Source organism: Canis lupus, chromosome 1 (genome assembly GCF_048164855.1).
Source record: "Canis lupus baileyi chromosome 1, mCanLup2.hap1, whole genome shotgun sequence".
NCBI classification, from domain to species: Eukaryota; Metazoa; Chordata; class Mammalia; order Carnivora; family Canidae; genus Canis; species Canis lupus.
Genome location: NC_132838.1, coordinates 111,841,408 through 111,855,245, shown reverse-complemented (window position 1 = coordinate 111,855,245; position 13,838 = coordinate 111,841,408). Strand labels below are relative to the sequence as shown.

Here is a 13,838-nt window from a genome sequence, read left to right as displayed (position 1 = left end):
TATGAATATGTATATAGTTGACCCTTGAGGAATGGGGGCATTAGAGGTACGGTCCCCACACAAAGTTGAAAAATCCACACATAACTTTTGACTTCTCCCAAACTTAACTACTAATAGCCTACTGTTGACTGGAAGCCTTACTGACAGCATAAACAGTTGATCAACACATATTTTGTATGTTATACATATTATATACTGTATTCTTAGCTAGAGAAAAGAAAATGTTAAGAAAACCATCAGGAAGAGAAAATACATTTATAGTACTGTATTTATCAAAAAAATCTGTGTATGGGATCCCTGGGTGGCGCAGCGGTTTGGCGCCTGCCTTTGGCCCAGGGCGCGATCCTGGAGACCCGGGATCGAATCCCGCGTCAGGCTCCCGGTGCATGGAGCCTGCTTCTCCCTCTGCCTGTGTCTCTGCCTCTCTCTCTCTCTCTCTGTGACTATCATAAATAAATAAATAAATTAAAAAAAAATCTGTGTATAAGTGAATCTGTACTGGTCAAACCCACATTGTTCAAAGATCAATATATATATATATTATATCACATATATCAATATATATATTCCGCATATATAATGGAATAGATAATAGAAATTGTACTTTATAAATTGCAGATGGTATCATTTTGCTTCTCTTTTCACCTCTGGGTTTTTCTGGACGCTTCCAATCTCTGTGTTTCATACCTTTCCTCTCTCTTTCTCTCTGCATGTCTAGTCCTATCTTACCAAAACTATTCCTGCCACTTTCCCCCTCCATCTGCTTTGTTCTATCACATTGGCCTTCCTGTTGATCCACAAACCTGCCAAGCTCTTTCCTGCCTCAGAGTCTTGGCGCTGGCTTGTCCCTCTGCCCGAGTGCTTTGCTCTCCGATCTCCTCATGAATCATCCTCTTACGTCATCCAGTCCTTTGCTCAGATATAGTCCTCTTTCTTGACCATCTCTTTAAAAATGATCCCCTCCTCTATAAAGAATAATGTATCCTATTTAATTGTTTTGTCTTCATGGCACTTGGGATTATCTAAATAATCCTATTTTCTTATTTGTTTAATTGCTTAGGACAGGGATTTTGTCATCCCCAGTGTTCAGAACAGTGCCTGGCAATAGGAGATCCCCAATGGATATTTGTGAAAGGAATGTTCTTATTCAATGGTACTGATTGGCTGTCCTTTGACTCTACCCTCTTCCTGTTCCACACTGTCCTGGAGGTGGGAAGGATGCCATTTCTTCATTTCCCTGTCCTGTGTCCCTCCACCCCAATTTGTTAAGTTGCGGTCTGTGGCTCTGAGACCCAAAGCTACAGATCTGTCCTTGGTGCTGAATAGGGCTCCCACTTCCATTGAGCTGGAGAGGTCAGATGAATCTTGGGAAAGGAGTGATGCGTATATGATCCGTCCAGGCATTGGGACATCTGGATCACTGAGAAAAGGCATACATCTGAGCTCCTAAGGGAAGGAATGCCCAGGTCACTGTGCATTCAGTAGGTATTTGTCTTAACTATTTACATGCTTATCTATTCACATATACATACATTCATACATATAAACTTTTATTTTGGAAAACTTCAAACATACAGAAGTGAAAAGAAGAGTATAATAAACCACCATGTACCCACTTAACAACTACCAACTCATGGCTAATTGCATTTAACCTCCACCCACTTCCTCACTTCCTCTATTATTTTAATGCAAATCCCAGACATGATATCATTTAATTATATGTCGTATTTTGAATTTTGTTTCTTTTCATTAAGTTACAGCTTCACACTGTAAGGTTTGAAAATCTTAAGCGCGCAGATTGATGCAGCTCTCTCTGTGTATGGGCATGTGTGACCAGCACCTGATCAAGCCATAGGGCATCTCTCTTGTCACAACAGGGTTTCTTGTTCTTGCTCCCAACTGACACACCAGGGATGGTCACTATTCTGACTTCTATCACCAAAGATTAAAAGGCCACCATATGGGAGTCCAAAGACCTGGGCTCTGGCCTTAACTTTGCTGTTGGCATTATTTTTTTTGTATGAAATGTACATATGTGCAGAAAGTAGATAACATTCAGAGGTATATTTTGGACAAATAGTCATATTGTGAACCCCCGTGAAATCACCCTGGGCACCCAGAGAGAATATTGTTATATTGTTCCTCCCTAGAACCTTTCTTGGTGTTCCTTTGTGACAACAGTCCTTTCCCAATTTCCAGAGGAAACCACTACCTCCACTTATGGGAAGTTTACTCCTCCTAACCCACAGCCCTCACACACTCAGTTTTCTTTTTCCCTCCTTCTCTCTCCAACCCTTCAACACTCAGTGGACTCTGGCCCTGAATGAGAGACCAGTCTCCTCTCTCTTTTCCCTGCCTCCAGTCTTACTCCCCCTAGTCCCCTGCATGGTCACAGGGAGAGCTTCCCATCACTGGGCTTCCACCATGCTGTTCCCCTGCTCTAAGTCCTTCCATAGATCCCCATTGGCTGTAGGGACAAGTTCAGGGAACTTTGTCTTCACCTGACACTTTAAGCCCTTGGGGACCCTGCCACTCTCTTCATCCTCATCATCCTTCCTCACACTGTATATACAAACCAAGCCTTTGTGAGAACTGTCCTTCCTACCTGGAATGCCTTTCCTCTGGCTGCTTTGCCAATTCCTATTAGTTATTTAGATATCTTTTCAGAGATTAATTCCTGTCAATAGCCTTCCCTGGTCTTCCCCCTTTGGAGCTCCCTTAGCGCCCTCATACCTCATACTTTATGACTTGTGAGACTCAGGGTTTTTCACTGTCTCCTTCCAGACCAGGACAGCAAGGTTGGATCTGACTCATTACTGGGTCCCTGGCATCATCGAGGTCAGAATAGATGATAAATGTTTTCTGACTGTCCCTCCCTGCAGCTCTCTCTGTATCTTACTTGCGCCTGCCTTTGTTCTGCTGTCTTCTTGCAATTTAGCAAACATTTCCTGAGGCCTTGGCATGGGCTTGTCCCTCTGCCTAAATGTTGTTCCACACTCTGTCCACACGATAACCTTCTACTCATCCTTCAGGACCCAACACAGGTTTTGTCCTTTATGTAGCCATCCTGATGCTCCATTGCCTCAACCCTCAATCAGAGGTATCTTCTTTACCTATTAGCTTCTAATCCAACCACTCCCTATTTACCCACCCACCCCCAATCTATTGGAGGTCTATGGCCATCTGGATGCTAGCCTGTGTCCACCATAAGACCAAGAAGTCCTCCAGGGTAGGATTCACCAGGATCTCCCAGCACAGAAGAATGAATTATAAATATTTGTGGACTCTCTCCTGAGATTACTTCTATTTTTGTGTTCTCTCTCTTTGAATTGGCTAGTCCCTCTGCCTGGAATGCTATTCCCTTCGCTGTCCATATGGCATGCTTTAAGACCTGTCCCCAGGTTCTCCTCCCTCTGGCAGCAGCTTCAACATATTTCTCTCCAACTCTGTGTCCTTTTATACATGCATATCCCTCCACCATAGGCTTGTGGCTGTCTGAGTGTGGATCTGCCTCCCTCACATCAGACTAGGAGCTCCTCCAGGCCTGGGAGTCACCTCCAGGGCCCCAGTGCCTAGTGCATGGCTGGGAACAGAGGATCACATTGAATGATGGATACCTATGTGTATAAATCTAGGTTTGGTAAATTAATTCTGTTCTCTTACCACCTTTCAGCTTCATCTCCAAGATCCACATCTGAAGCGGTAGATGGACAACTAGAGGATTAAGGGCTCTCCTTTCTTCTCCTACTTACATAAATTCCCTCCCCAGGACTGCACAATGTTTTCTTCTCCACTGGGTCTTCCACACAGTGTTGCTTCTGACCAGGGATCTCTTTATACAATGAATGAAGTGTGGCAATGGACTCATGCCCATGCATTTCACTGGTCCTGTCTAATATATCTTCACCTAAAAGAATCTCACCTGATAAAACAATGGGATGGCTAAGTTATTGTTGCCTGATGGGAGTCAATACCTTGAAAGGATGGGGCTGTGTCTTATAGGGTACAGCATAAGCTTTGGGGTGATGACCATTTTACAGCCTGAGAACATGAGCCTGGGTATCCAGGGGTGGCAGGGGGTCCTCTCACTGTTACTCCTACCACTCACTTGCAGAATTTTTGCTTCCTGTTCCCCATAACCTTGAGCTTTGCTTGTTTGGAGTCTTATTTCCCAAGGAAAGAATGCTTCCATTAGAGGACACACCAGTGGTTCCACTGAACTGAAGGTGGACTACCCACTCTTGCCACAGGGATCTTTTTTAAAGATTTTATTTTATTTATTTAGGAGAGAGAGAGAGAATGAGCAGAGAGAGGGGCAGAAGGAGAAGGAGAAGCAGGCTCCCCTCTGAGCAGGGAGCCAGATGTGGGGCTTGATCCCAGGACCCTGAGAGCATGACCTGAGCCAAAAACAGATGCTTAACTGACTGAGCCACCCAGGCACCCCAGTCATAAGGATCTTTTTAAAATGTAAAGCATGTACACAAGGGGACATGCTATATGACTCCATTTATGTGATGTTCAATATTAGGCAAAATTGATGTATGATAGGAGCCAGAGTAGTGGCTACCTCCAGGGTAGGAAGTGCCTGTAAAGGGCTATGTGGCAGGCTTTGTGGACAGGACCAGAAATATTCTGTATCTTGATCTAGTGGAGGTTCCTCAGGTGTATACATATGGAAAAATGGCACATTGTGCATTTTACTATATGTTATATATTATATGTAATTATATACACATATCATTATATGGATATATTACAATATATAACATTATGTACATACTACATAAGAAATAATAATATACTATACATATAAAATATGACATATTTCATATGAAACATGGTAGCTCCCTGCTATAAATTCTCCAATGAATTCTGTACCGGTGTGGGATCAACCAGAAAAACAGAACTAGCTGGAGATATATATTAAGCTAAGAGATTTATGGCAAGGCTTATGTGATTGTGTGGCCTGGCCAGGTGAGTTCAAAATCCATAGGGCAGGCTGTCAGAAGAGGCAGGCTGGAACTCTTGGGCATGGGCTGAAGATGCTGTCCATAGGCAGATTTCTTTTTCAGGCAGGCCTCAGCTCTGCTTTTAAGGCACTTTCAGCTGGCTGACCCAGGCCCACCTAGATGATTTTGGATAATCTCCCTGATTCACAGTCAACTGACCATGAACTACAATCACATCTACAAAATACCTTTGCATTTATGCTGAGATTAGTGTTTGAGTGACTAACTGAGACTGTATGTAGCCTAGCAAGTGGACCCATCAGATTGGCCATCTCAGCTTCAAACCATATTTGCAATAAAAATCCAAAGTCTGCTTCCACACTAGAAAGATCAGTTCTTTGAAGGTAGGGACTTTTGCCTGTTTCCGTTCACTGATGAATGCCTGGAAACTAGGACGGTGTCTGGCATATGTAGGTGCTCAGTAAATGTGATGAATGAATGGATATTGACTTTCAGCTTCTACTTCTATGTCAGAATGTGTAGACATCTAGAAAACTTCTCCCCTTGACCTCACAGGAGGGTAGGAGCATCTCTGAGATTACTTGTCTTCATAAGGCTTCCCATTAAGGAAGTCAGAAGATGCAGGGATCAATCGTTGCTCTGCCACTTACTCTGAAAATCACTGCCTCTCACTGTGTCTTGGGCAACTTGTTTGCCTAATGGCAATGCAACTCCCTTTCTTGTATGCCTTTCTGACTCATTGGGAGGATTAAGTGGGGAACAGGATGTGAAAGGACATTGTAGAGCATGTGCATAAGAGGACATGCTGTGGGATTCCATGTGTGTGAAGTCCATGATTTTATGTACGTATCCGCCTGCCCTGTGTTCCTTCCTACCTCCAGACTTGTGTCCAGGCTGTCTCTTCCACCTAGAAAGTCCTTCCTCCTGTTGCTCTTTGCCAAGACCTCTTTATCCTAGGGGCACCTGAGTGGCTCAGTGGTTGAGTGTCTGCCTTTGAGTCTCACATAGGGTTCCCTCCCTCTGCCTATGTCTCTGCCTATCTCTCTGTGTCTCTCATGAATAAATAAAATCTAAAAAAAAGGAGCTCTTTATCCTTTAGGAGTTTGCTTATGATTCACTTCTTCCAGGATATCTTCCCCAGTCTCCACAGGTTGGAGCCTCGCCTCCGGGTTCAGCCTTGCCTCGAGTGCTTTTCTGTCAAATTAATCAAGACTTGTGTGTTTGGAAGGTAGAATTGCCCAATAAATGATGGGGTTGAGAGGCACACTCCTGGCTCTTAATTCACCAGATACATGAGCTTGAGCAAGTGGCTTCACCTCTCATTTGCTCATGGGCATCATAATAGTCCACTCACGCTGGACAGGCTATTGTGTCCCAACCAGTCCCTGTTCATCTCATTAAATTCTGACCATAACCACCTCGAAGTAGGGCTTGTCATTATTGTAGGTTTTATTTTCACCTCTGCCTTATAGGCGAAGAAGCATGTGTAGAGAGATTGAGTTACTAGCCACAGGCTAGATGGTAGAGCTGGGATTCGAACCCATGCAGGCTGGCTCCAGAGTTTTGGTTCCTAGGTTCTAGGATATGCTGCCTCTTGAACTTCTCATGTTGATATGAATAAAGACATTATCAGAGTTCCCCGCTGGCTCCAGAAGCACAGCACAGGAAACCGGGTTGTGGGGTGCCAGGGCCTCACTGGTGCTCAGTAATAGCTATTGTTAGAATTGCTCTTCATGTGGGCAAAGATGTGGCTGTTTCTCCCCACCCTGGGATGATGGGGACCTTTCCCAATTTGTCCCAGGTCTGCTGATCAGGTATGGACAGGATGGGGGTGGGGAAGTGGGGGGTGGGTAGCAGAGAGAGACAGGAGTGCAACTCCTGTTTGACAACATTTCCCAGTGAGCCACATTACAGAGGCTGAAGTTGCGAGAAGCAGGGGCATGCCTGCCCCCAGCATCCTGCTCATAAAGAGGCTGGAGGGGCTGTTTAAGGGAGAGGCACAAGGGGTCCTCCCAGAGTGCCAACCAGCAGGGGGACCATGAGGAGCAGGGCCATGATGTGGGGCGCCTGGGAAGGGGTGGTGGCTGAGGCAGAGGTGAAGGGCTGGGTCACCGAGTCCTTGTTGCAGAGGTGCCCCTCACAGCAGGAGCCCTGGAGGTCGATGTTTGTCCAGGGGCTGGAGGTGCCCTTGATGGTACAAGAGGGCCGGTGGCAGGTTCTGATGTACACAGGGACTGAGAAATTGCCTGGAGAGGAGAGGGCAGCGAGGAGAGGGTTAGAATGGAGAGGGGCAGCTGCACTTGAACCTCCACCTCAGAGCCACGCCTCCCCCTTCAGACCAGTGGCCATGTCTCCTTGTCAGGCCAGTCTAGTGAGGCTACCCTCAGCCCTGCCCTGCCTTCACATCCTTTGCCCAGGCTCTGCCCTGCTCCCAGCCCCTCACCGACGGTCATTTGGCCATTGCCCTGAAAGCAGACGCTTTGGTCCTGGTGACAGCGGACTTGTCGGGACTTCTCTGGGGTGCAGTCCTCCGGGTGGATCCCCAAGCAGGCGTAGCATTCCGTGCCGCTGAGATTTGGAGGGTTGGGCGCTGGCATGAGAGCGTAGACGCACACTCAGGTAATGATTGCGAGGTACGGTCGTGTGGGTTGCGCACTGCATCGGGGCGCCCGCCTCGCCTCACAGACTGGAAAGCCTGAATCCCAGCCCGCGGGAGGAGGCGCCCAGTGGAGGCCACGCCCCTTCCCCCGCCGGGGTCGGGGCCCCTCCCAGCCCACCCCGTGCCCACCCCCGCCCTCCGGCTCACCCGGGCTCAGATTGGGGATGGAGTCGTGGGTCATGAGCTTGGCGTTGCACAAGTCAGTCGTGCAGCCGCGCACCACCGAGTAGTCGGGCGGCAGCGCGCGGTCGTCGAACAGCGTCTGGCCCGTAGGGGGGCCGGTCCAGCAGCCCTTCTGCACCAGGGTCACTGAGGCGCGGTACCCTGGGGGCGGAAGGGGACGGGGGCCTGGGGCGCTGCTTGGTCCCAGCCTTCCTCCTCCGGGTCTCTAACCTCCTCGTCCTCTATCTCACTCTTCTCTCGGGCACTCACCTCGCCTCTCCCTGCTGCCCTTCCCTCTCCTCCCTCTCTCCCTGCAAACTCCCTTCCCCTACGCCCCCTTCCCCTCCCCTGCCCCCCTCCTCCGGGCTCCCACAGTCTCCTTCTGCCCCACCGCGCCCCCTCTCTCACCCCAGTCTTTCTCTCTCCCCTCTTTCCTCCTCCCTCCGTCCACCTCCGCCCCTTGCCACTTCCTGTCCCTCACCAGTGTCCAGGGACAGGACAGCCTCAGAGCATCCGTGCCGACAGGAGACATTGTGGAATTTCATGCTGCTGAGGTCAAAGGGCCCGAAGTAGATGTGTTGAAAGCTGTAGCATTGCTGGGCCTGGGACGCTGAGGAGAGAAGCGGGGTGGATGGGGTGAGAGGAGCTTGCGGGGAGGAGTACGGACGTGAGCCTGGTCCAGGAACTCCCCCACCCCCATCCTCAGCCCCCTAGCAAACGACAGCCTCGGAGCCAGGGGCTCTGCTCTGAGGGGAGCCAGGCCTTGGTGCCTAGAGAGAACTAGGGTCTGCTGCGGTGCTTGGTCACCACGGCCTCTACCTTCTGGCAGAAAATGACCTCTGTGCATCTGCCAGTCCGGTTTCCCCCCCCAAGCTGTTCTGGATCTCCACCCTCTTCCAGGAAGCCCTCTAAGATTTAAATAAAGGAGGAAGTGATTCACTCCTGCTCTGCCAGCCTCTCTGCCAAATTCAACTCAGGATGTCCAGTAGCACTAAAAGGCTGTGGGTAGAAAACAGACTCCAGCATAGGCAATGGGCTGTGCAATCTTATACTGCAAATATATGCATATAGGCAGCCCCAGTGAGACAGACACACACAAAACACTTAAAACAGTGACATAAACACAAAGTAACTAAGTTGACATGGGCTTATGCAAATCTCACAAACACATAGAGTATCCTGAGCTTCAACAGCAGAGTTCTACAATCACACATAAAAGCAGTGCCACCCAGGCCCTCCAGTGGAAACTCTCCCAACCTAGACATATGCAAGATCATACTAGCAGACAGAAAAATGTGTGGAACAAAACAGAAACAAAAACAACATGCAGAGAGACCCAGGGACATAGGAAGTCATACCCAGAGAGAGACAAATATAGTCTTAAGAATCATAGACATGCAAATAATATGAGAGACCACAACTATGCAAAGTTAGAGATACAGAAAAGAGATCTACAAAAACATAAAAAAGATTTTATTTATTTATTTGAGAGAGAGAGAGAGAACGTGAGCACAGGAGCAGGAGGAGAAACAGAGGGAGAGGGAGATGCAGGCTCCCCATGGAGAACAGAGCCCAGTGCTTGATCCCAGGACCCGGGGATCATGACCTGAACCAAAGGGAGATGCTTAGCCAACTGAGCCACCTAGGCGCCCCCCAGAACATACGATTTTAAACCATAGACAGATAAAGACACAGAGAGACATGGGGCACAGACACACAGAGAGACAGACACACATCAAAATACCCGAACACATGAACACAGAGATAAATACAGGCCTGCCATTCACAGGGATGTACAAACACAAAGAGACATGGATATACAGAATTATACACACATCTCTTTTACAAAGAAAGTGAAACTCAGAGAAAAACAGACCCATAAAGCATTTGTTCAAACTCTTGTTCACATATGAAATCTGGTACGGAGAAACAGGCACATGCACACAGACCCAGCAGGCACACCCATGAAGACACGCACGTAACTCAAAGTGTCTTCCGTGGAAAAGCAGACAGATACACAATGGGCGGGGTGCAGGCTTAGCCTCCTCTCCGGCTCTGCTCCCAACTATGTCCTTGTCCTTATCCAAACTAGGGGAAGGGGTTGCCTGAGGATGAGGCCAAAGTTCTCAGCTAGTTCTGGAAAGAGCCCCCAGGGTTCCCCAGAAGTACCTCTGAAGGGGGAGTGGGCAAGGAGGATGAGAGGCCGCAGGGACGGGGAGAGAGATGGCAGAGAAGATAGATGACTGATGGGAGAACAGAGAAGACGCATGAGAAGGACACAGTCTCCAGGCTGCTCCTCCACCAAGACCCAGGATCCAGCCCCCAGCGCCTCCTCCCTCAGACCCAGGAGTCCAGGCCCCCAGCCCCCTCCTCCCTCAGACCCAGGAGTCCAGGCCCCCAGCCCCCTCCTCCCTCAGACCCAGGAGTCCAGGCCCCCAGCCCCCTCCTCCCTCAGACCCAGGAGTCCAGGCCCCCAGCCCCCTCCTCCCTCAGACCCAGGAGTCCAGGCCCCCAGCCCCCTCCTCCCTCAGACCCAGGAGTCCAGGCCCCCAGCCCCCTCCTCCCTCAGATCCAGGAGTCCAGGCCCCCAGCCCCCTCCTTCCTCAGACCCAGGAGTCCAGGCCCCCACCGTTCTTAACACCTATCTCAAAAGTCTGGGTACCTGTTAGGTGGAACACAGCCCCAAAGAGACAGAGCAGGATGGTTCTGGGGGCTCCCATTGTCAGCTGTGGAGCTGAGCTGAGACACCCAGGACAGTTCCTCCTGCTCTGATTTCTGTCTGGCTGGTTCTCCCTGCTGAGCCCCAGGCATCCCGGCTCTCCAGCCTGCCCGGGATTCCTCCACCCCCGCCCTTCCTGGTCTCCTCCTAGGTAATCATGATGGGGCCATGATGAGTCCTTGGTGCTGAGGAGGGAGAGGGATTGGGGTCTGGATTTCCCAGTCTGAGGGAAGAGGGAGCTAGAGTCCTATAACCTGTAATTTGGGGAATTTGTTATTTGCAGTATCTCTTTCAACCCTGTTCCCCACATTGTGTTCCAGTCTGAGGTTGGTACATATGGTCTCTTGATTTCTCTTCTCTTTCTATCCTGGAACACACATTATGCATAAACTCACACACACACACCCTCCAATGCTGGGCCCATATCTCCAGACCCAGACCAACACCATCACCTCCTCCTAGAAGCCTCTTATGACCCAGGTCTCCTCCACTCATCCACCCACTCTCAGCCTCAGGCATCTCCCATGTCTCCCAGCCATGGTCACCCTATCTGTCTCCCCTGTCAGGCTGAGAACTCCTCAGAGGCCTCGGGGATGTTTGCAATGTTGTATGAGTGAATGAACCAATGAATATACAAACAGAGAAGCAGAGAGAGACAGACAGATAGGGAGGCAGTGACACACAGGATGCAGAGACAGTCATACCCAGTGTGAACAGATGTAACTGTAGACACCCAGACAAACCCAGACCTGAAGAGAGACACCCTGATGAACAGGACATAATAAATATTTATTTATACATGTTTATTAGATTACTAAATGAATGAATAGAAAAATATTGGAGGAGATAGAGACACAGGCAGAAAACCAGAGGGACACACTGTTCCCCGAGGACACGGACAGACCCGTGGGCGGGGGGACATACAGACGGATGCCCCCGCAGGCAGCTGGAGCTGGGGTTGAGACCCCCAGTCAGCACCTCCTGACCTGTCTCACTTCTGCCTCTTGGTGGAGCTGCCTGCTGGGACCACACCCTTCACTGTGCCATACAGGGTGGGCACCAAGCATGTGCAGAGACCTAGATTCATAGACCCACAGACGATGGGACAGGGCTGACATAATGGCAGTGACCATTAATGGTCCTGGAGCTTCACTAAATTTTCCTTCCTGGCTACAGGTCCTTGACCTCCCTCTCCTTAGGGCATTTATTTTAGAAAACTTGGTGTTGTGAATTCTTTCTCTGTCTCTTTGAAATGTGGGTAAAGCTTCTTCCAGTCTCTTAGCAGCTTTACAACCTGGAAGGCCATTCTCAGGGACCTGGGAGCCCTCCCTTTGAAAAATCATCCTCGAGGGAGATAGCACCCTGTCTCCCAGGCTCTGTGGGAGGGTAGGAGCTGAAATTGAGTAGAAGATAGTTTGCAAACACAGATGAGTAGCCACTGTTGAGTAGCACTGTTCCACTAGCCCATCCAGGGCTTAAAATCCTTACCATGTTTTGTTTTGGTGGAGTCAAGCTCAGTCTCTCTCCTCTATTGGGTATAGTTTGTTTGTTTTTTAAGTAGGCTCCACACCCAGCATAGAGCCCAACATGAGACTTGAACTCATGACCTGAGCCAAGATCAAGAGTCAGACACTTAACCAACTGAGCCACCCAGGTGCCTCTGCCATCCTCTTGATCCTCTTGAACGAAGTCTCCTGTGCCTGTTTAACTTTGTTTGGTGCAATTTTTCTGTGACATCAGACACCCAGGCATGGTAGACATTCACCAGATTCTGGACTCTCATAGGCATGGTCATCTTCTTGCCAAATCACGGCCCCTCCCATCAAGCATCACTTCCTCAAACCTGTTCTGCATCCAAATTAATCTTCCCACAGCTCCTGTTCCTGCCCTAGGCTCTCTGCTGGGTGCTAGCCACACAGGGGCAGGGTGGAGCTAAAGGCCCCTGGAGAGCAGAGACTGGCCAAGGAAGGAGGCTGGCTTTTCTGAAGCCCCTGTGGATGGTAGAGGCTTTGGAGGTGTTCACAGTAGTTCACAGTTTCAGAGATTGAGGCTTGAAGAATCATCAGACCAGCTAGTTTATTGTGTGAATGTGTGTGTGTGTGTATGTGTGTGTGTATGACAGCGTGTAAGTGACTGTGTGAGTGTGTGGCTGTGTGTATGTGATTTTGATTCTGGGTCTCTGTTAGGTACTTTTGGAGGCTGTGAGATATTAGGTGGGAAGCTCTCCATTGCAGAAGGTAATCAAGCCGAGACCTGGTCTAGGGATTTGGACAAGGCTCTTATACCCACATGGGGCTGGACAACATGAACTCTGAGCTCCCTGTGAACCCAGGGATTTTTTTTTTTCAGTAATAAACTTTAGTAACCAAATAATTATTTAAAAGATTGGGTGGAAACTGAGGATGTTTGCTGGTAGACATTAAGGTGCTGTTTTTTAAAAAACTTTTTACCATTAGAGATTTTCAAACCTACACGAACCTGCAAAGAACAGCATGCTCACCACTAAGACTCAAAAATTGTTAACATATCACTTGTGTTATATTTTCTTTCTTTGGTGCTTATAGGGCATTGAATTGGATTCCTGCAGTATTTTACCTTAAATATTAATTTCACTTAAAACACCATTTAAGAGTAAATGATTTTCAAAGTGTGCCTTTGGCTTATGTTCTAAGTTACAAATCTTTATGAATGTCATGAGCAGTTTCTAAAAGGGGGTCATTTGCTACCTCAAATTGAATTCCTGATGCTATGATGCCACCAAATCAGTTTTCTCTTTGCATACTGAACAGTTTCAAATTTATTTTCAATAAATGTATTTTCATAACTACCGTACGATCTACCCACGGACTACCCTACGATCCAGCAACTGCACTACTAGGTATTTACTCAAAGAATACAAAAATACAGATTTGAAGGGGTACATGCATCCTGATATTTATAGCAGCATTATCAACAATAGCCAAATCATAGGAAGAGCCCAAGTGTCCAACGACAGATCAATGGGTAAAGAAGAAGTGGTTTATATACACAATGGAATATTATTCAGCCATCAAAAAGAATGAAATCTTGCTGTTTGCAATGACATAGATGGAGCTAGGATATGTTATGCTGAATGAAGTAAGTCAGTCAGAGAAAGACAAATACCATATGATCCTACTCATGTGGAATTTAAGAAAGAAAACAGATGAACATAGGGAGAGGGGGGAAAGAAAAAGGAGAGAGGCAAGCAAACCATAAGAGATTCTCAACAATAGAGAACAAACTGAGGGTTGGTGGAGGGGAGGTGAGTGGGGATGGGCTAGATGGGTGATGGGTATTAAAGAGGACA

The 13,838-nt window shown here is 48.2% G+C and overlaps 1 protein-coding gene across 3 annotated transcripts in view; it reads right to left on the bottom strand.

Moving 5' to 3' along the window:
* Window positions 1-6,401: 6,401 nt before the first annotated feature.
* LYPD5 (LY6/PLAUR domain containing 5) overlaps window positions 6,402-13,838 on the bottom strand; it is a 61,200-nt gene continuing 53,763 nt past the window's right edge. For 2 of the 3 annotated variants that reach the window (XM_072775373.1, XM_072775357.1), the window contains exons 2-5: window positions 8,273-8,401; window positions 7,777-7,953; window positions 7,414-7,560; window positions 6,402-7,216 (exon numbers count right to left, since the gene is read on the bottom strand). In XM_072775373.1, coding sequence (XP_072631474.1) covers window positions 6,957-7,216; window positions 7,414-7,560; window positions 7,777-7,953; window positions 8,273-8,336 — 648 coding nt within the window. In that variant the 5' untranslated portion in view covers window positions 8,337-8,401 and the 3' untranslated portion in view covers window positions 6,402-6,956. Of the gene's footprint in view, window positions 7,217-7,413; window positions 7,561-7,776; window positions 7,954-8,272; window positions 8,402-10,453; window positions 10,605-13,838 lie in introns of those variants that run through there. The other variant, XM_072775364.1, reaches the window with a different exon arrangement.